Source organism: Sarcophilus harrisii, chromosome 3, assembly GCF_902635505.1.
Source record: "Sarcophilus harrisii chromosome 3, mSarHar1.11, whole genome shotgun sequence".
Classification (NCBI taxonomy): Eukaryota; Metazoa; Chordata; class Mammalia; order Dasyuromorphia; family Dasyuridae; genus Sarcophilus; species Sarcophilus harrisii.
In genome coordinates this window covers 390,634,898-390,657,134 of record NC_045428.1, presented here as the reverse complement: position 1 = coordinate 390,657,134, position 22,237 = coordinate 390,634,898, and the positions used below count along the sequence as shown (strand labels likewise).

At 36.9% G+C, this 22,237-nt stretch overlaps 1 protein-coding gene across 5 annotated transcripts in view; it reads left to right on the top strand.

The window, feature by feature from the left end:
- Positions 1-1,244: 1,244 nt before the first annotated feature.
- UBE2E3 (ubiquitin conjugating enzyme E2 E3) overlaps positions 1,245-22,237 on the top strand; it is a 99,814-nt gene continuing 78,821 nt past the window's right edge. The window contains exons 1-3 of one of the 5 annotated variants that reach the window (XM_031960377.1): positions 1,245-1,318; positions 3,484-3,702; positions 5,624-5,674. In XM_031960377.1, the coding sequence (XP_031816237.1) occupies positions 3,509-3,702; positions 5,624-5,674 (245 nt within the window). In that variant the 5' untranslated portion in view covers positions 1,245-1,318; positions 3,484-3,508. Of the gene's footprint in view, positions 1,319-1,680; positions 1,752-1,850; positions 2,260-2,452; positions 2,819-3,483; positions 3,703-5,623; positions 5,675-22,237 lie in introns of those variants that run through there. The other 4 variants (XM_031960378.1, XM_031960374.1, XM_031960376.1 and 1 more) reach the window with 4 other exon arrangements.

Below are 22,237 nucleotides of genomic sequence, written 5' to 3'. Positions count from 1 at the left end.
TCACAACTTTCTATTTTTCCATTTTGACTATTACCACCTAACTCCGGGGCTTTAACAATTCCCAGCTAGATAACACCTAACTGGTCTCCTTGCCAGTGGTCTTTTCCCCTATCCCTTCCCCATTCGTCTTGCTAAATAAAACACACTATCACTCAGCTCCCCTGCACAAAAACCTTCCATGGCTCCCCGATGCTGACAGAACAAAGTCCAAACTCCTAGGTAGGGTCAAAGTCTATTTTCCCAGAAATATCACCCCAATTTGTGTCCTTGACCCAAGATGAATGTTATTTACTGATCAGATCTACTTGGGGACAACCTCTCACAAAACCTTTCTATTTGGGGAGAAAATAAAATCAGCCCAGTGGGGGGGACTCATTTTCCTTTTTGATGTTCTTTCCTTTGAACTTCCCATACTTCCAGTACTCTGATCTCTCCTCTCTTTTTCTTTTGCCAACATCTGTAAGAGTGGAATCCACAAATTCCTCTCAGGCTCCATCACTGGAATCGGGGCTGCTCAGTAGCAGGGGAAGGTCTGGGCTGTAAACAGGAAGTTTTTGTATTTCTGACCACCTTGTGATTGGACTTGGGGCTGACAGCCAGGAGACCTAAAAGGAACGGTTCATCAAAACTAGTTAAGGGATGGAGGGGAGAGAAGAAAGAGAAAGGACTTTATCTTGAGTTTGGACAATCAATGTAAACCAAAGCTGCTAGCAAGGTGCATCTGTCCAGGGCTGGGGTCTTACTTGCATGTCAGAATCGCGCCGCAGAAAATGTGCTTGTGGTCGCGCCCCTTTCAAGCGTGAGCGGGACATTTAAAATTTTTTATTCCCCCTTTTAAGTTTCCAAGGCGTCCGGAACCCCATCCCATTGGGAAACGATGTTAAGGGGAAGGGCAGAAAAGGCGCTGAGGTCACCAAACCCCCTTAAATCCTTTCCTGACCTCAGTTTCCAGGACCCTCCTTCCCAGTCCCCCACCCCCTTCATCCCCTCCCACTCAGATTGCAGGGAAGATGGCTCTCCACAGTCCCTGGACCCTTCAGTAAATATCGATCAATCTTCTCGGGCAGGAGGGAGGCGGCGGGGTGGCCTCTGACGGCAACTAAGGGTCTGGGGTGGCAGGGCCGAGATCCTGGGCCCTGAGGATCCACCCTCCCCCAACACCCAACCTTCAGTATCCCGAGCCTGCCGCCGCCTCCTGCACTGGGGGAAGGGTGCCAGGCAGGGGGAGGAGAACCTTTGGGGGTGACCCTCCCTGCTGGCACTGCCGAGGTGCACCGGACGGCGAGCTCTCTCCTCCTCCCCCGCGCGGACCCTAGGGGTGGGTAGCCCAGTGGGTAGTCCAGGGAAGGGCGGCGGGATAGGGAGAGTTGAGTGGTGCAGGCCGGAAACCACCCTGCTGCAAAATCGGCCCTCTGGCCCCTCGGGCTGGTGCCCCCGCCCTCCCCGGGGCTGGCTGGCCGGCTGGCCGGCCCGGCGCATTCCTTCGGGCCAGTCTGCCCCTGTCCCCGGCGGGCGGCGCACTCTTTGTCCTTGGCCGGCCCAGGCGGGCGGACGCGTGCGCCCCCCGGGTGAAGGGAGGCGGGGAGCAGGCGAGAGAGGAGAGGCGCGCGAGAGAGAGAAGGGAGGGAAGAAAGGAAGAGGGAGAGAGGGAAGGAGAGGAAAGGGAGGGAGGGAGGGAGGGAGGGAAGGAGAGCGCGAGCGAACGACGGGAAGGAGCCAGTCCGGGCCGCCGGCGCGCGCCCCACAGCCAGGCAAGCGAGCACGCGCGCCGCCTCCTCCTCCCCCTCCCCTTCCCTCGCGCACCCCTCCCCTTCCCTCCCAGCTCGCAGGGAACTTGCTGACTGCACCGATCGGGAGGCGATCGGGGACAGGGGAGGCCGTAGAACTCTAGGATCTCCCCCGTTCCATCTGGGCTCCCGGGGAGCTCGCGCCCTCTCACAGCAGCGGCGCCTCCTCCTCCCTTCCCCCCCCCCTCCATCCCACCCCCACCCCGTTTCTTTCTCTCTCTCTTTTTTTTTTTTTTTTTTGCAAAGGCGCTGGGCGGCGCCACCCTCCGGCCAGAGCGCCGCACTACACAACCCCCTCCGACTTTCAATGTTCCACACTCCCCGGCCAGAGCCTCCTCTGCTTCTTTTTTTTCCTGCCCCCCCTTCCCCTCCCGGCTGCTTCCATTTCCTTAAGGAAGGGTTTTTTTTTTTTTTTTCTCTCTCCCTCCCCCACATCTTAGCTGCGTGTAAGCGGGACAGGACGGCGGTAAAGGTAAAGCTGGAAGGGTTTTTTTTTGGGGGGTAGGTTTGCAAGCGGCAGAAGCAGCAGCGGCGGCGCGCAGGAGCAGGCAGCAGCAGCGGCGGCGGCGGCGGCAGCAGCAGCAGCAGCAGCCGCCGCCGCCGCCGCCGCCGCCGGGGCGAGCTGGGGTTGGTTGGTGGGGGTAGGAGGGGGGGGGGCAGAGGGAGCTTTGTTCTTGTTTTCAGCGCTCGCCCTGTCGGTCTCCGGGAGCCCGAGGAGCCAGGACTGACTTCACGCATCACTTGGTGCACACACCATGCTGATATTGGAGCGCTGCCTCCTACCATAACAAACCCTCTCCCTGTCCCTCCCCACAAAGGGGGCTGCAAAGCTGCATTTCCACCGCCGCCACTGCTGCTGCTGCAATTTCCTATCTAAAGCTTTTCTTTTTTTCTCTTTTGCAAATTCTGTTCAGAGTTCTTTTGAGGGGTGTGGGGGGGCTTTGTTCCTTTTTTTTTTTTTTTTGGCCAAAATGTCGGTCTGTAATATAAAAACTGAGCAAGGAACGGTGGCATTGGGAGCTTTGCAGAAGGTGCAGTTTGAATTTTGCTTTTCACTATGGAGCAGCCCTGTGGTGGCCAAATGAATCTTTGCTGCTGGCCGTGTAAACGAAGGAGGCTGCTTATTAGTCCCCCCTCTTTTTTTTTTTTTTCCCTTGGGGAGGAGGGGGGAGGTATAGTGCTTAAAGGCTTAAATGCAAAGAGAAAGGGGTTGTTGCCACGTTTAGGAAGCATATGGGTGATTAACAGGACATGTTTTTCCTTCAGAGAGGGAATTTGGTAGCTCTGACCAACGTAAATGTGTAAATATTTAGACGTTATTAGTGACTTTTTAACATTTTTCAGCGAGGTCTGTTATTTACAGTGTGTCATATGTTATTAATGCTCATTGCCTAAGTTCCCTGGCAAATCTGTTTCGTGACTTCTGAGAAAGTAGACAATTGATAGATTGTCCAAGGGACGAAAAAAATTGTGAGTGGGTTTTCCAAGTTGAGTTCTGTAAATCTTTAAATATTGGCATTCTGGTATACACATCACTTCCCAATGTATCCTTGCAGTAATAATGAGATAAGTGTACAGACACTTTTCAAGTCTTTTCATTAAAAAAAAAAAAAAGATTTTAAGAAACATTTTGCAGAAAGGAATGATATGAAATTTCTTCTTAAGGTTTAACCCCTTTTTTCTTTTCTCTTAAAAGTTTTCAGAGAAATAATTTGACCAAGATGTCCAGTGATAGGCAAAGGTCAGATGATGAAAGTCCAAGTACCAGCAGTGGTAGTTCAGATGCAGATCAGAGGGACCCAGCAGCACCAGAACCTGAGGAACAAGAAGAAAGAAAACCGTCTGCCACACAACAGAAGAAAAACACCAAACTCTCTAGCAAAACCACTGCTAAGTTATCCACTAGTGCTAAAAGGTAATATCTATAAGAAGTCATTTTTTAAGCACAGTTCATAAACTGTATTTTAAGTGAATTAGGACTTGTTATATTATCTCTAGATAGAAACCAAAATCTTGTTACAAACTTTTTTTGGTTAAATGAAAAGTTGTCATTCCCTAAATTGTATATAAGATGCCTTTAAAAAATTATGCCTGAAAGCAAACTTCACTAATTCGTTGACATGAATAAAAGAGTCTTTATGTAGAGATGTATTGTCACATACTCTACCATTGCTGTTATTTTACTAAATAGTTCATGAAGGAAAACTACATATTCTCAAAGTAGATGGTGCTTTGAGATTGCTTTTCCCACTTTGTCTTCTCAACTAATGTATTAGCAGAGAGGCAGGTCAGCAGTAACTTTTTAAGTTTTGGAAATCTTGAAATTCAGGTAATCTTAGAATTCTTGGAACTCTGATCCTAATGGCAGGTAAAGTGTATTAATTTGATCTAAAGAACTGTTAAGTGATAAAAAAAAAAAAAGGGCATCATTATAGCTAAATTAATCATCAGCTTTTACTTTGAAAATGAGAGGCTTTAAAATGTTCCATATTTCTTTTTTGCATTTAAGTAGAGTCGGCCTGCATTTTGTTATGCAAGAGTAAATAAAACTGTGGAAAATAGGTTTTCCAGTTAAGAAGTCACTGTTTTATTTCAGAACTTAAATTACCCTATTATCTATTCAGTAGGAAAGTTGTAGGTACACACTTGACTGTCTACATTTATGTGGATCAGTAGTAGGAAAAAAAATCATTTTCTTATGTTGGATGAGGGGGAAAGCGTTTATTTTTCTGCTGATTTATAAACATTTTGATGGACATGAAAAACAGATTCTCCCAATGGAAATCCATTAATGTTGGTGGTAAAGTTGGAGAAGAAAGTCATTAATCCAGTTATTCCTTTTCTCTGAAGATTAGTCATATCATTAAGCTACATTAAAGTTATTGGTAGGCAATGCTTTTTAAAATTTTTGTGAAAGTATGTAGAAAATGGAAGAAAAATTTTTTAACTTGATCAGTTTAACTGAGCTTCAGGGATGTTGTCTATATAGTTTTATACCGGTTTACCTTATTCTCTAAGTTACCTTAATTATCATTAAACATGTGCAGTACTTGAAATGGTTAAATGTTGACATAAATGATTCATTTTGTTGTAGCCTGTTGTCAGAGAACTTATTAAACAAGTATAAAATCATCAAAGCTTCAAAAATTTTTGAAAGACAAAGATGAAATGCAAAAGTCAAGTTTCTGAAGTTGACGGAAGCTACCCCACATGCTTAGTTTGTAATCTTAAAATACACTTTTCAGTTGGAGTACTGTACTTAGGGTGTGGGAAAGAGAATCACTCAAATGCTAAAAGTAAAAATCCTTCAAAGTGTTTTTGTGAAAATGTTTGTAAATTTCCAGCAATTGATTTGTAAATGTTTTTAGGTTCAAAGAAACAGATAAAATATTGTCAAAACTATTTGTGTGCTCCCTGCTGTAGCTTGTTAATTCTGCCTCAGTAAAACTCGTTTAAAGTCATTGTCAAATATTCTAGTGCATTCCCTCCTCCCTTCTTGTCTCATTTGCATATAAGCTTGAAAAGAGAATCTCTTAAGTAAAAAGTGTTCTAAAATGGATTTTATTCACTTTACTCAGTGCTAGTAGAAGATTGCTATCCAAATCAGGTGTCCACATCTCATTTATTTATAGTAGTAAGAAAGAAAAAAGCTGCAAAGTTTCTGTTAGGGGATTTGGGTTATGCCTCTGAGAACAAAGAGGAAGCAGCCATGTTAGCATTACTGAAGGCAAAGCCAGTCTTGCATTTAACTGCATGTTGGTAGAGGGCAGTGTAATTCCCTGATTATTCTATAGACTATCTCCAATGCTTTGTGTCTGTTCTCATTTCACCAACAGAATTCAGAAAGAGCTAGCTGAAATAACCCTTGATCCACCTCCGAACTGCAGGTATGTAACAAATCTTTTTGTTTGTTTGTTTTTTAAATTAGGGACAATCTGGAGAAATTAATGAATGTGTCTAATGTTTGCTGAACAAAACAGGCAAGCCTATTTCTTTTTGGCTTTTACAGGTGGATTATTCTAAGACAAATTAAATAACTATGAGAGAAAAAAAGTTTGATGGAATGTCATGCAAGTATTGATTTGTGAATACATTGATTTTGCATCTTTTAAGGGAGATTACTTTGAATGGTACTGTTTTTTATTGTGGTATTTATGTTGTTGAGTGTATCAAATTCAAAAGTATATTGTGAAAACTTTAAACAAATTTCTAAGATTTAAAGTTTCCTAGTTTCCTGCTTTTGTGAAATCTTAGTCTAACTGACATAAGAGCAGAAAATATAATTATGAAGTTAGAAATATGTAGAATATAGATTATCACTATTCTATTTGATTTAATCAGGGAAGTGTGCTTGAAGGACACATTTTATGTGCTAAAATAATGAGTTTAGTTATTGCTAGAGCTTTTAAGATAATATCTTGATGATCTAGTTAGAATGACCTAGGAATATTTTCTTGGTGAACTAGAGGATTTAAATATATGGATTAAAAGTAAATGAATATAATAAAAAGAATCACTTTTACTACAACCTAAGAAAACTAAATTGAAGTAAATTAGCAGAATAAATTTGAAAGAATAAGCTCGGAAAAAATAACATTGAGTAATAGTATTTTCCATTTCACTGGTCTTACTTTCAGAATATATTACATTTGGTATTTAGAATGTAACTTATTTCTAGAGATCAAACTTTAGAAATAATATTCTACTCTTAAATATTCAGGATCTAGTATTTGTATTTAAGGAAAATGGGTTCCTGGGGAGAAACTTTTAGTTATGATATCATGATGTATTGATGTTTTTAGATGTATCTTTGCTGTATCTAAAGATTTATAATATTAAAGATGAAATTTTTTTGTGGTATCTGAATCATACTCCTTAGAACAATACAATTACTTTTGTGTTTTATGTATTAACTGCATCTTAAGATTGCTGTGATCTGATTCCCAGCTTATGTGGTGGTGATTTTGTATGAATTATCTTTTTTCAGCATATAAGCTTTATATTTCAGGTGAATTGAAAAGAAAAGGTTTTTTTTTTTTTCTCTGTAAAGTGTACACACTTTACAGGTTCAATTTGAATAGGTAGCCTTATGTCAGAATTTAAAATGTGACTTTATATAGGACAAATTGTAGCCATGGTTTTGACTTTTTTAACCAATACTCCGTAGTGTCTATAGATGAGTTGTTAGAGGAATTATAGTTTCTAGAATTTGTTTTTTCCCAGTTTTACTAAGAAAAAAAAATACCTACATGTGTTAGTTCAAACTACTTGAGGATTTTGATATGACAGGGAAAATCTGAAATCTCCACACAAAAAAATTGTTATCATCTGCTAATGATATAAATTGATCTGTATGTTTTCTTTGTATAAGAGTGTGACCTAAAAGTGTGACGTGCCCTTTAGCAATAGTTGGGTGTTAAAATAGTTAAATATATTCAACTCAGTAAATCCAGAAATATGTTCAAAAGTCCATTGAGAATTATTTTAGAGAGCAGGAGCATAGTTCATTGATGTTTTCACTGTCTGTTTTTCTAAACATCAAGGCTCATTCAAGACAATGAAATTACTACTTCAAGTTTAATTATTAGACTAGTAAAATGGTGAGGTGAACTAATATGCTTGTGTTTGTGACAAAGAACAGATTTCCTAAACTCTTTCACTTTATAACCTCTAGCTTATATTTAATAATGCAAACTATGAACTATTTCCATGGCTTTTCTCCTCATTCATTTAATGGGCAAATCTCTGGGTGACACATAAAGTAATATCAAATACAACTATGTTGCACGTTTATATATTTGGGTTTATACTCTCAGTACACTCTTCCTACTTAGATGTCTTACTGAAGCATAGTGGTTGTAATCCTGGGTTTTTGAAAGTTTTGTCAATAGAAGTTAAATTCTAGTAGGTCTTTTTTTAGCTGGAAAGCCTTTGATTATGGGCCAGACATTGGTCTGTGTCTTTTGTCAGAGGGCCAAGTTTAGAGAGACTCATTACTGGAAAGTTTGTTAATGGGTGATGACTGTTTTTTTGGCCACAGAAACTCAGCCACTCACCAATCATCAGGTGTGAAAGGATTGTAGACTGCTTTCAGTCAGTATGGACAATGGATTCATAGACTGCCCATATTGATCAATTGATGGTTTTTAGGTATCTAAATATGTTTGGGGAAGGAGAATTGAAGAGCATACATATGTCCATGTGGTCATCACTTTTAGAATGGAACACTTTTTTAAGGTAGCATTTAACATATGAATGTTCAATTATACATCAAATTCTTGGACTCTTCACTTTCAATGCAGAAACTCTTATTTGTAGAATTTGATTGTGTTAGTCCATAATTTTTTGAAATACTACCTCGGTTCCCATTAGTAGATTTAGATGTTGGGTGGTTTAGTTGGAATATTTCTTTTTTAGAGGAGAGATTTGGGGGCTTTAGCAGATTTTCTTTGTCTGACCTTGTTGCATCTAATGGATAGATAGCCTGGTGCAGTGGAGAGAACTGGATATGCAGTTAAATCTTGGATTTGCCATTTACTACCTGTGTGGGCAAGAAACTTAATCTTTCTGAGTCAGTGTCTCTCTTTTAAAATAAGGGATTTGTGCTCAGTGACCTTTTAAAAATGCCTTCCTCTGTGTCACATTTTGGTGTGTTGAGTTAATCCAAAGGTGTGCTGCCAGTGAAGTGTCATTTGTTTTTGTCCAGGCTTGTGATTTCATCAATTTGGAAAACTTGGGTATGGGAACTTTAACTACTGATGCAGACTTGTAGCTTATAGGCTTAGTAAGTTTTCTCATGGTTATGAAGGAGTTACGATTTAGCCCATGCATGGTCTTATACCCAGTGTATGCCAAAAAGAAATTGAAACCAATTCTTCCTGACTTTAAGACAAGCCCCTCTAGGCATTGTATTATGTCATTTGTATTTTAAGAGTTTACATACGTTTCTCCCCCCAAAAAATGAACATTTGAATCAAAGAAGAAAATTACATAGAATTAAAAAAAAAAAAAAAAAAAAGCTGAACAGTGAAATCCCAAAAAGATTTTCTTACTTCCCTGATGGTTAACAAGTTTCTTAATTGAGTTAATACTACTTTTGTGTAATGTCATTCTACAAGAGATTTGCTATTGAATTAACTGTGATATTTTGAATTATTTTCATTTTCCTGAGTGATATGAAGATACGGTAAAGAGTTTCTATATTCCAAATATTTATGTTTCGTAATTAAAGTTATTGAATAATGAAAAAAACAGACCAAAATTGCCATAACTCAATATATAATATTTTAATAATTCCTGTCAGTGAGACTTTCTAATATATGTATCACATTTGAACCAACAGTACAAATATCCTAATGTAGCTATGAGCTGAAGGAGAATTTATGTGTATTCTTGACAGTAATGATTCTATCATTTTTTAGATAAGGTTATATTATATTATCCAAGTTTGTTATAATGCACTTTGATTCATGACAAACCCATTGATGACTATTTTAGAAAGTCTAACCTGTGAATGTCCAAATATGATATTAACTTCTTATATTTGTCATGGTTTTCGTACAAAAATAATGGTATTTGTGGCAGAGAAATGTCGATTGTAAGGTACTTGATAAGTGCCTAGTATGAATCCAATTTTGCCTTCTTGATGATGTTAAGACCATACTTTACCTTGAGCATTTACAATATATTTAGAATATTCAGTTTTTAGAAGAGACACTTCTGAGCTCTAGCAAATAACCTTGAATTAGTATGGGACCTTGATGGCAGAGTCGAGAAGATAGGGATTCAGATTATGTCTGTCATGTACTGGCTATGTGACCCTGAGTAAATCGCATAACCTCTCAGTGGGCCAGACCACAACAAGTTGCTGAGCACAGTGCTAGTCTACGTTGATTGAAGGAGTTCCCTATCATTGAAATCACAGGGCCAGACTCGGGGAAAAGGTGGATTAAAGTGTACCCCAAGCCTGGGAGTCTTGTAACATACCGGATAATTTGAAATGGTGTTTATTAATATATGACAGTGGAACTTTTGACATCATAAAATCTGTACAAACTCAAACTATGTTTGAATGTGGATACTTATTAGTAGTTCTTGACATCAAAACAGCATGGCTAATTCACAGCATCTGATTATAATGTTAAGTGTGAGTATACTTAAAAGATCTGAAAATAGTTTCTGTAACATGTGATTTGCAAATGGCCTTGGTCCTTCTGATGAAGAAACAAAGCTCCAATGGGCTTGCTAAGTGACTGACTCCCCTTGCCTATTAGTAAGAGATTGATTTCATTTCACATTCATCTGCTACCTGTTTTGACTACAGGATCTTAGTTATTGTCAGCTGTTTCTCAGTGATTCAGGATTAAACCTCTGAAAAGGGGCTTCTATCTGGGATTTGAAAGGAAGTGCCTTTTTGGTGATTGTGTATAATTTTCTTTCCTTTTTTCCTCCTCTGCTGCAATACTGTACAGTTTAGTTGGACTGATTGATTTATTTTTCTTCATTCTCCCTCCCTCCCTCCCCCATTAGTTCCTAATATATTTATTCACATGACTATTGTTAGATGACTTGAACCAGGTTCAAGTTGTGTGGTCTTTCATTGAATTGTGGAATCTCAGTTACAGGTTCCCCATACATTATTGTTGTTCAGTCTTTCAGTTATGTCAGATCATTTGGGGTTTTCTTAGCAAAGATATTTGAGGGGTTTGTCATTTCTTGAGAAAACTGAGGCAAATAAGGTGGTGACTTGCCCAGGGTCACACAGCTAATAAGTGTCTGAGGCTAGGGTTTTAATGTTTGTTGATTGCCTGATAGGCATCTTTGTGATCATCTAATGCAATTCCTTATTTTACTCTTGGGAAAATTTAAGATTTTGAGAAGTTAATTCATTTGCTGAAAGTCACAGGTTAGTTTTTATTTTTTCAAAATGGGATATAAATTTGGTTAAAGAGAAATTTTTGATGAGCTCACCAGTACATTTAAGAGTGCACTTTAGAAGATATAATAGCAAGAATTACTTTCATTGAAGACTTGGTGGTAGGTTCATCAGATTTATGAATTGTGCAGGCTAACTTACCTTTGTAAATGAGGAAGCTGAGGCCATGTAGTAGAGCCAGAATCGCAACCCAGGCTCTCTGATTCAACTCTTGTATCTTTTTCACAATATACTATTTTGCCCCTTTCTTGGAAATTTTTAATAGTATATGATTAACATGAAATAATTTGTTTTCAAATCCAAATAATTCCATTTCTCTGAATATTCAGTTCACCAGACTGCCATAGACAAAGAAACTATATGCAAAGAGTGAGATTGTACTTGTTGCATGCTTTGTTGAAATCCTTTATTATATGGCATTTTTTTCCCTTCATAATCATGCTGAACATATTGCTTTTATTCAGTAATTACTTAGTCATTTGTAGCATTCTTCACTTCTCAGGTTCTTTGAGCCATAAATATTCACTAAAATACCTAAAATATAATAGAAGAGAATTTTACCTATCTGGTTGGCATTGACAAGTAAAATTAAACTTATTTATTCTCACAAATAAGAAAGGGATGATCATAAAATTAAGCTTTAAAACTTTGATTTACTAAATGTGTGAGGATAACAGTAGGCATTAGTATTGTTTTACTACCAAAAACTCCTGAATACAAATGAAAAAAGTGGCAAAAAATACTTGCGATTTTTATTATGTTTTTGAAATTCATTAAAATCTGGAAGGAATTGACTTGATTCTTTTACCTTTAAACTATTCTAGATACTACCTGTTGAGATTTTAAGAGTTTTTTTTTTTTTTTAATATAACTTTTATGTTTAACATCTCTATAGCTGATTACCAGCAGAGAATATGTTCCCTTGTTTTCTTCAGAAGGGACTTGTATTTCTCTTTATCCTTGCCCACCAGAGAACATTTGTTGTTATCTGAGATATGTATGTTTCATTTCATATAGTAAAGTTGTCCCATGCACCTGTTGAAGTTTGTCACTGCTAAATTAATGTGGACCATTTTTAGAGTGATAGAGTTTATCATTGATGGTTAACTAATAGTGGAATAGTGTATTTTGTTGCTTTATTGTACTTTTTTCCCCCCCTAAGTCCAACTCTTCATGACTAACTCTAGTTGTTTTTTTATTTAAAAATTACCTTTTTTGGTATCATGTTATTAGTTTAAAATTGTATTTGTTAACTATTTTGATAATTTGACCACAAAACCACAAAAATAATCCTTTTCCCCCCTTTGATGGAATTTTAGATGTTTAATTTTTCTTTTTTGAGTTCATAAATTTTTGTTTTTGAGGAATATTATAATTTTCCATTAAATGCCAGACTTGAGTAGGTTTTTTTTTTTTTAATCACTAATAACATCTTGGGATCAAATGCATGTTGTTATTTTCCCTTGGATGTGCTTTAGAACACTAAGTTCAAATAGTTGAAAAAATGTTTTTTCATGATCAAGCACAGGGCTTTGGTCTTTATGGATGAAACCCATTCTGTCTGTGTTTCAAAGTATTTTTGATTTACTAATAAAATCAAAGGATATTTGTAGGATTTAATAAAGCCTAATATAGTTCCCCTAAATTAGCTGATGATTTTTTTTTAAAGCTTTTTATTTACAAAACATACGCATGAGTAATTTGTCAACATTGACCTTTGCAAAACTTTCTTTCCAAATGTTTCATTCCTTTCCCCACTCCTTCCCCTAGATGGCAGGTAGTCCAATACATGTTAAATATGTTAAAATATATGTTAAATCCAATATATGTATTCATATTTATATTAACTGACGACTTCTAACTTGGGAAAAGGGACCCATACAAAAGGTTAGCCTAGCTTTTCATCTGAGCTACAGGGTAAGTCTTACTTGGCCATATGCCAAGTTGGTTTGCAAGACAAAGGAAATAATAACATTGACATTTACATAATGCTTTAATGCACATACATAATCTTACCAGAGCCTTGCTATGCCCTGGTGAGATAGTAACTCAAGTATTTTACAGTCATAGAACTCCTAAATAACATTGGAAGGGTTGGAATTCAATTCTTTCTTGACTGAAATTGTAGTATTGGCAGTAGAAAAGCAAAAGGTGGTTCGTTTGGGTCCCCTGTCTCCACTCCCTCCCCATCTCCACTTTTCAAGAACTTTCAGTCCATCACCCCGAAAAACATTCTGGGCTTATCTTGTTTGAGATACGATTGTAGGCTGGGGATATGAAGGAAGGCCAAATCTATACCAGGTAAATGGTAGGTGATCTCGTAGGGAGGTTATTAGAGGAGTGGAGGGGTCCCCCTTGGTTGAGAGTTAGCTTCTTTTAACTGCTCTAGACTTTACAAAGGAAGACTGATTGGGAAAGCCTGAGTGAAATCTTTAACATTGTGATTGTAGTGTATTTGGTGAACATCAGATTCGATCCCTAACAATACTAGGGTATTGGGGGGGAATGGGCCTTGGGGTAGGGGAGCAACTCTTGAAAGTTGATTAAGTTTGATACCAATAAAAGAAATGATGATTACCATAGTTAGAAATAAACTTAGTGGAGCTCATTTCTCAAAGTGATATTTAAAATATATGAAAAATTTACTTAGATGAATTTGTGAATGACAGAATCCCAATTGGTTACCAAGCAAAGGTAATACTTAATATTTTGAGGTTGACTTTCCCCTAACTTGGTGTGCATTATTTGGGAACTCCCTTTTGGAAGTAAACTACTTGACTGAGTACACCAAGTTCTGACTGTACTTCTGTAGACCTTTCTGTCAAGTTTTCACTCACATACATAACTTATCTATCTTTTAGAATGGTTGTGGATTTCAAATGAAATGACATGTACTTTTAAAAGCTGAAAATAGTATGCAGATACGGTTTCGAATTTGTGAGGTAAGACAGAGACCACGAGTAATGCAACCATTATAAGTACAGATGAAGTACTTTAAAAAACATGAGTAGAAATAAAGTTTGCTTTGGATTGTAGAATAGAAAATAATTTTGAAAAGGAGAATGCAGATTACAGCAAGGCTCCTGAAGTCTTTCAACCCAGAACTGGGTGACCACACTTGTCTGGTATATTCAAGAAAGAATTTTAATTAACCTAATGATTCTTGCAGGCCAGATATTCTGCTATACGTTGTCTTTTATTTGGGGGAGTATTTTGGTGTGGTATTGAGAACTTTGGTACCTTCAGTTCATTAGACACAACAGAGAAGTCTTCAACAAGTAATATCTAGCAAAATTTTATCTATCTTTATTTTTCTCCCTGGGGTGTTTTGAAGTTGTAAATTGCTTTGAGAATGGGAAACTCCTAGAGATTAAGAGTGTGTTTTAAGAAAAACTACTTAATCATCTGGGATTTTCTGGAGTTTTTAAAGATTATGCCTTGAAATACACATTTACTCTTCTACTCTTATCTACTTACCTGTCTCTAAAATGTTGATATGAGAGTTTTCTAAGGTCTATGTGAGTTATTATTTTAATGTAGGTAAGTTGTTTCCTTTAGTGCATTTGATTCTTTAGCCACATTTAGTCCATTAGCTTATTGGTTCACTTAGCAAAACACTCCTAATATACTTCAGCATGAACTATCAGAGTAATGTGATGATGTGTTTTTAGATTGGTGAAAATAATTTACAAGAATAGTGGTATTGTTGTCTTTAATCTCTTGTGTCTGACCAAAACAGAACATTGAAGAGAAAAAAAAAGCATTAAAATTATATATGTTGATAATCCATAACTTTATAGAAAGAGGTGAACACTCATAAGTTGTTCCTTTTAATATCTACTTGTGTTATGATGGTGATACCTCTGATGACAGTGAGCATTTGTAGCCTGAAGCAGAGTAACTTCCTGGATATAAATTATTTGTTTTGAAATTATTTTAATCCTGGTCTTGTTTTGACTTGGCCCTTTAAATGGGATTAGAGTTTTAATTTTATGGTTAGTAATAAAACTTTGGATTGGATTGTGATGCTCAATTCATTTTCTGAGATTTTGTCTGCTTCTGTGTTTTGGAAGTATTTCAGGCCAGAAGTACCAGTAATGCCATTCTGAAGTTTCTTTGTTCTTTCACTGTCCCAGAGCAAATATACTTTATCATCCTGTTTAACTTTGTCTGGGGGAAAATAAAGATATCTCTTGTCCAAAATTAATTTTTAGGATCATAACTCCACATCATTTGGTCTGAATGAAAGGTCCAGAGAAATATTAATTCTTTTATTTTTTGTTTTCCTTTACTTATAAATCATCTTGATCCTATCTTTACCTCTAACATCCCTGACTTTTTAGAAATATTTTGTTCTTAGGATGGTAATTGTAGTTAATTTTACAAATCTTCTAGGCCCTTCATAAATGGATTATCTTACACATTAAATTACAGTAGGTTAGGGGAATCCATCTATTTCAGGATCCAAGAGAGATGATCTTAAAAGAGGTGTGTGTGTGTGTGTGTGTAAAAGAGATGGAGAAAAACTGCTTTCTATTGCTTTCAAAAGCTTCCTCCATTTATTTACTTTTAAGAAATGGAAGGCTCTGTAGAACTTGAGCTTTTTGGGACTTTTTTTACACTTCACATTTATTTTTGAGGATCATTGTCTCATTTGTTGCATTTTTTTTTTTTTTTAATGTACTGACCTCTTGTAATTTAGTGTGGAATCACAATTGTGAGAAATTTGGCTATGAACTGAATTGTTTAGGGGAGGCCTTGCAAGCTATACAAACAGCCATTGAGGTCCCTAGAATTATAGGATATTCTGTTCTATGGTCATTTTTTTAAAGAGAGGTTAGTTTTACTCATCCCTTATGCCCCTCAATACATTTTTCAGAAGCCTTGAGCTGCTAGGAAATTTGTATGCCAAATAATTTTTTTCCCAATCTAAAATGATTTTTATCTCTCTGCCTAGATACATATGTGTGCAGTGAAAAGGTTGGATCTGGAGACCAAAGATTTCACTTATGATACAAGCTTTACTACTTAATCATACTACTTAATAATATGATCTTAAGTTAGGAGAAAGGGGAATACAGGAAGCATTTATAACCATCACTTGCCAAGAATTGGACTAAGCATTTTTATAAATAACTCTTTGGATCCTCATATGCTATTGTTATTCCCATTTTGCAATTGGAGAAACTGACACTAACAGAGGTTAAGTCACTAGCCCGGGGTCACACAGCCAGTAATTTTGTCTGAGGCTGAATTTGAATTTAGGTCTTCCTGATTCCAGGCTCATGGCCCATAGCTGCTTCACTTAACATCCTGAACTAGACTACTAAGGTTCATTCTAACTATAAACCTTAGGAGACTTTCAAATGTAAATGTTTTTGCCCTAGGAAAATAGATGCATAAAAAGTAAAATATTACATTTGGCAGCTACTACATCTTTTAAACTTACCATTGCCTCTAGACCTTGCATGAAAAGTAAGCACTTCATGATGCTTCTATTTACAGGTATCATATTCATCTAACATGTTTCTTCATCTTTTGTCAGGGTTATTGTTCATAAGATTTTATCACTGAACAATTGGACTGTTTTATGTTAAAGTTAGTATACAAATCAAAGTGAAAATTAAGATCTCTTGTTCAAATATAATTAATTTGTGACAAAAGAAAAGTCTAAATGTTTTGACAGTATAGTACTCATGTATCTCAGTCTAATATAGATCTTTGTCTGTGTCTAATACAGAGGTCCTCAAACTATGGCCCGCGGGCCAGATGCATTAGCTGAGGACGATTATCCCCCTCACCCAGGGCTATGAAGTTTCTTTATTTAAAGGCCCACAAAACAAAGTTTTTGTTTTTACTATAGTCGGGCCCTCCAACAGTCTGAGGGACAGTGAACTGGCCCCCTGTTTAAAAAGTTTGAGGACCCCTGGAGAATATGCAATACTAGTCATAATTCTGTATGAAAATAATTTTTTTCCAGGATTGCAACAAGAAACTTGGAAATACATTTTATTAATGTTAGAATCCTGTAGGCGTATAAAATATAGCATCATACATACCCCAAATTGAGAGATTTTGCTTTTTACACATTTTTGTGTATATGTAACTTATATTTACTTCCCCAACTAATGGTTTTTATTTTTCATACCCTTTTAAATTCTGGAACCCTATAGGAAATTAAAAATATGTATATATGTGGAGGCATGTGCTTTTGTTTCGATTCATTTGATTTATTCATTAATGGTTTTTACTATAGAAAAAAAATCATCTCTATGTAAGATTTTTTCTTTTTTTTTTCTTTCTTTCTTTCTTTCTTTTTCTTTTTTTTTTTTTTTTACTTAATAGCCTTTTATTTACAGGTTATATGCATGGGTAACTTTACAGCATTAACAATTGCCAAACCTCTTGTTCCAATTTTTCACCTCTTACCCCCTCACCCCCTCCCCCAGATGGCAGGATGACCAGTAGATGTTAAGTACATTAAAATATAAATTAGATACACAATAAGTATACATGACCAAAACGTTATTTTGCTGTTATGTAAGATTTTTTCATGTAAGCTGCCACTATCAGGTTTTGAAGTGTTTATTCTGTTGTCCTTTTCTTTAACCTCTTCCTAGGTAACTGAAAGAGGTGTTAAAATTATTTTAAATTTAATAATTAATTGTAATTTATTAATTTATTTCTATCATCTTCACTTTAATAATCCAGTATCCTCTTGACTTTATCTCCAGATGAACTGAGTCTTCTATAACTACTGTCTCCAGTTTTTGCTCTGTAGTTATTATCTCTAGTTAGTTTTGTATCTTTTGTAGTTTTGCTTTATCATAATATGGATTTTCTACTTCTATTATGAAGTTTTGCCTATAAGGGCCATCTTTTGACATGCTTGTGAGTTAAGAAGTTGATTTCTTTACATTAAAATTGTATAGCTTTTTAATTTACTTTAGAATCATTTCTATTACTATTCATTTACAAGGTGGACTTCTGGTTTTCTTTCCCTAATGTTTATCTTGTCTCTATTCCTTTCTTACTTTACTATTTCCTGATTGATGTAGTTTGTCTCCTCTTTTTTCCTTTCCTTTCCCAAGTCTGTTGCTGTTTTCTTTTTTTTCTTCTTCCTTCCTTCCTTCCTTCCTTCCTTCCTTCCTTCCTTCCTTCCTTCCTTCCCTTCCTTCCTTCCTTCCTTCCTTCCTTCCTTCCTTTCTTCCTTCCTCCTTCCTTCCTTCCTTCCTTCCTTCCTTCCTTCCTCCTTCCTTCCTTCCTTCCTTCCTCCCTCCTTCCTTCCTTCCTCCCTCCCTCCTCCCTTCCTTCCTTCCTTCCTTCCTTCTTCCTTCCTTCCTTCCTTCCTTCCTTCTTCCTCCCTCCTCCTCCCTCCCTCCCCTTCCTTCCTTCCTTCCTTCCTTCCTTCCTTCCTTCCTTCCTTCCTTCCTTCCCTTCCTTCCTTCCTTCCTTCCTTCCTTCCTTCTTTCCCTCCCTCCTTCCCTTCCTTCCTCTCTCTCTCTTTCTCTCCCTCCCTACTTCCTTCCTCAATCCATTCTCATTTGCAACTTATTCAAACATGATTGCCCAGCATTTCAATTGCCAAGATATAGGTTTAGCTTCTTTCCTGTTTTGGGGGGAGTCATCAAATCATGCTGTAATATTCAGGTTTTACTGTGTCTTTTACTTTTAAAAAAAATCAGGGTTGGAAATTGTTGGGGTTGCAGTTAGTACAGTAAGATTGAATTTAGTGTAGGAGATTATAAAGTTAGTGCTTAAAATCATAAAATTCTTGTCTAGAGGAAAGGCAGCAAAGATCTGTGAAAAAATTATTTTCCATCTTAATTTATCAGTATTCATAATGGTTTCTTTCTAAATAACATCACTTGTCCCTTAGATAACCTGCTTTAACTGTTTGTTTTTTGCTTTTTTATTTTATGTGGCTACCTCCAAAGAAGAGGAGGAGAAAAGGGGGGGGGGGAATCCCATTGTTACACCCCCTCCCCCAAATTTATTCATTGTAATGCATTGCAAAGTCAATCTGGTTCTTTACCTTACAACTTAGGTTATTAAAATAGTCCTCTTACTGGTCTTCCCACTTCTGGTTTGTCCCAGTGCCAGTTTTTCCCTTACAATGCTGCCAATTTCTTTTTGGTCTAGATCTGTGATTTTTATCAATGTTGCCGAAATAATCCTCCCCAAAATATAACTGATCTTGGCATTTTCTGCTTCAGAAAACTCTGAAGACTCTTCATCAAGTTTTTCTTTCTTCCCTCTGGCCCCATCTGTATTTCTAGCCTTATCTCCCATTTCTCCTAGTGTATAAGAATCTTTTGTTCCAGCCAAACTGGCCCAGGCACTGTACCTCAAAAACACCTTGTGTGCTTTGCTATTTCTATGATTTTGTTCAGATCTTTTCCTCCCCCTTCTCTTCTAGGCCTTCACCCCCTGCCCATTCTTCACGGTTTTTGTTCAGATTCCTTTTCCTGACCACCACAGATTGGAATGATTTCCCTTATCTCTGTATTTCTTTAACATTTATTACATATGAAGTCATGGAGTCAGAAAAACTTGTTGAAATCCTACTCTCTACATTTAATAGGTAAGGGGACTAGCCTTTCTGACTGAGCCTTAGCTTCTTCATTACAACAGGTGTAATTATGTCTGTAGTACCTATTTTTCTGGGATATTGGGGGGGGGGGCTCAATGTCATTTGTGCTCTTTGTTGTGTAGATTTCCCCTCAAATGTGAAAATGGGGGGGGTCAATGTCATTTGTGCTCTTTGTTGTGTGGATTTCCCCTCAAATGTGAAAATCTCAGAGCAGCCTTAAGATTTTGGGGGACATACTGTATAAATAAATGGCAGTTTTATGTAGGATTCCTATAGGATTTGCATTTTGGTAAAATGAAATCATCAGAGAAAAAAAAATTACATTTTTTAGGGGAGGGAATCTAAATTATGAAGGGCTTTCTATATCCCATAGGTAACAACTCTTATAGACAGACAATATTGATCCCCTGACTATAGAAAAGTGCTCTTTAGTCTATATCTTTTATTATAAGTAATTACAATTAAAATTAATGACTATCTCTAGTAGAAAAATCAGACATGTTTGTTTTTATATATAGGCATATATAAAAATGCCTGTTGATAATTTTTATTTCTTCTTTTGAAAATTATATATGATCAAAAACATATAATATTATAATATTTTTATATAAAGGCATAATGTGATAAAGGCAAAAAGTAATTCAAAGAAAGGACTGAAAATAATGGAAATGAAAGTTTAAATTGAGAAAGCAGGCTGATGATTTTCTTTGTTGCTGTATTGGGATGGTCTTAACAAAAGTGCAGACTTTTACTTCTGGACTAGCTAATATCCATCACTTATGGGCAGAGTGGCAGGCTGTATTAGATTTTCAGTTTTAACCTAATCGTCTATAAAATAATTGCTCTTGTTGAGGAGGTGGAAGGGGAGGGGCATTTTTAGCCCACTAAGAGTTGTGTTAAGTAACAACATTCACCCTTTTGTATTCAAGGCCTTTTGCCAGGTTTAATATCTTCATTAGATATACCAGCAGCCTTGGATGCAGACTACAAATACTCACTTCTGAGCTTAAATAAAACTGGGGGTGGGAACGGATGGGAAGTTGGTTGATAGACTGGCTACTTGACAGAGAATTCTTGGCCATGGCAACCCAAACCCTGAAATGAATAATTTACTGATAAACATCATCAAGGACATATTTGAGTGCAAATGTCAATACATAGCCAGAACATATTAATCATGCAACTAGAAAAGGTTTATTATTTCTAGCTTTACAACACTTCTTGCAAATGCCCCCTGCTCTCTTCTTCCACTGCCTCCCCTTCATTTTAGGCTTGGGCTGCTGCAATATTTCCTCGTTGAGTCAAGCCTTTCCCTATTCCAGTCCCATCTTCTATATTGGGGTATAGATCAGTGAATTTTGTGATTTTTCTGGAAGTGCAGATCTGATCGTGTTAACTTTCCTTCCTTAATAAACTTTGTTCACTATTACCACTAGAATAAAATATAATTAAATAAATAAATAAAATTATTTGGTATTTAGAAATCTTCACAATTTATCCCCCACCCAGTCTTCTGGAAGATGGGAAAGATTGCTTCCCTAGATTCACCCTGAGATATAGCCATACTGGCTATTTGGTATATGTTTCACTCATCCCCATACTTGTATCTTGGGTACTAGCTACCTCCTCTGCCTTAGAAGGTACTTTCTCCTTATCTCCTCCACCTTTGGGGTATCCTTTTTTTCAATCCAGATTAAGTTAAAATACTAATTTTCCAGATCAGAGGTGTCAGACACTACCCAAACTACCAGATTAAAATGCTATTGGGAAATATTTAACAAAATATGTAAAAATACAATAAAAAATAACATTTCATTTTAAAACTAAGATAATATATAGCCTGCAATAATCCTTATTTTTGGGTTATTGGCTCACATTTCTGTTTCAATTTGATCCCACTGGTACAGATAAAGTTTCCCCCCTCCTCCATTTGCAAGTTCCCATCTTTGTCTTTCACACTTCATATCATATGCATATACTTAAAGGACCATGCCTACTTCCATTAAAATCTAGGCTCTTTTTTTAATTTTAATTTTTAATCTTTTTGCACTTAATAGTATTTGTAAAGATAATTTTCAGAATTCATTTTTTATAAGATTTTGAGTTTCAAATTCATCTCCCTCTTTCCTAAGACAGAAAGCAATCTCCTATAGGCTATACACTTACTTTTTTTTTTTTTATTTTTTATTTAATAGCCTTTTATTTACAGGATATATACATGGGTAACTTTACAGCATTAACAATTGCCAAACCTCTTGTTCCAATTTTTCACCTCTTACCCCCCCCACCCCCTCCCCTAAATGGCAGGATGACCAGTAGATGTTAAATATATTAAAATATAACTTAGATACACAATAAGTATACATGACCAAAACATTATTTTGCTGGGCTATACACTTTCAATCATGTTAAACATATTTCCATATTAGTCTTGTGAAAGAAGAATCAGAACAAAAGGGAAAAAAAACAAAGAAAAAAAGGAAAATAGTATGCTTTGATCTGCACTCAGACTCCATAGTTCTTTCTCTGATTGTGGATGATATTTTCCATCACAAGTCTTTTGAAATTGTTGTAGATCATTGTATTGCTGAGAAGAGCTAAGTCCACCATAGTTGATCATCGTACAATGTTGCTGTTCCTGTGTACAATGTTCTCCTGGTTCTGCTCACTTCACTAAGCATCAGTTCATGTAAGTTTTTACAGGTTTTTCTGAATTCCTTGCCTACTCATCATTTTTTACAGTGCATAGTAGAATTTCAGCTCTTAAAGGACAGACACTTTTGTCCTTGTAATCCTAGTGCTTAGCCAGACCTGCCATGGAATAAGTGCTTAATAAAAATTAGTTGATTTAAACCATTTATCATTCAGCGCTGGCTAGCTAAGTGATATAGTAGATAGAGCATGGAGCCCAGAATCGGGAAA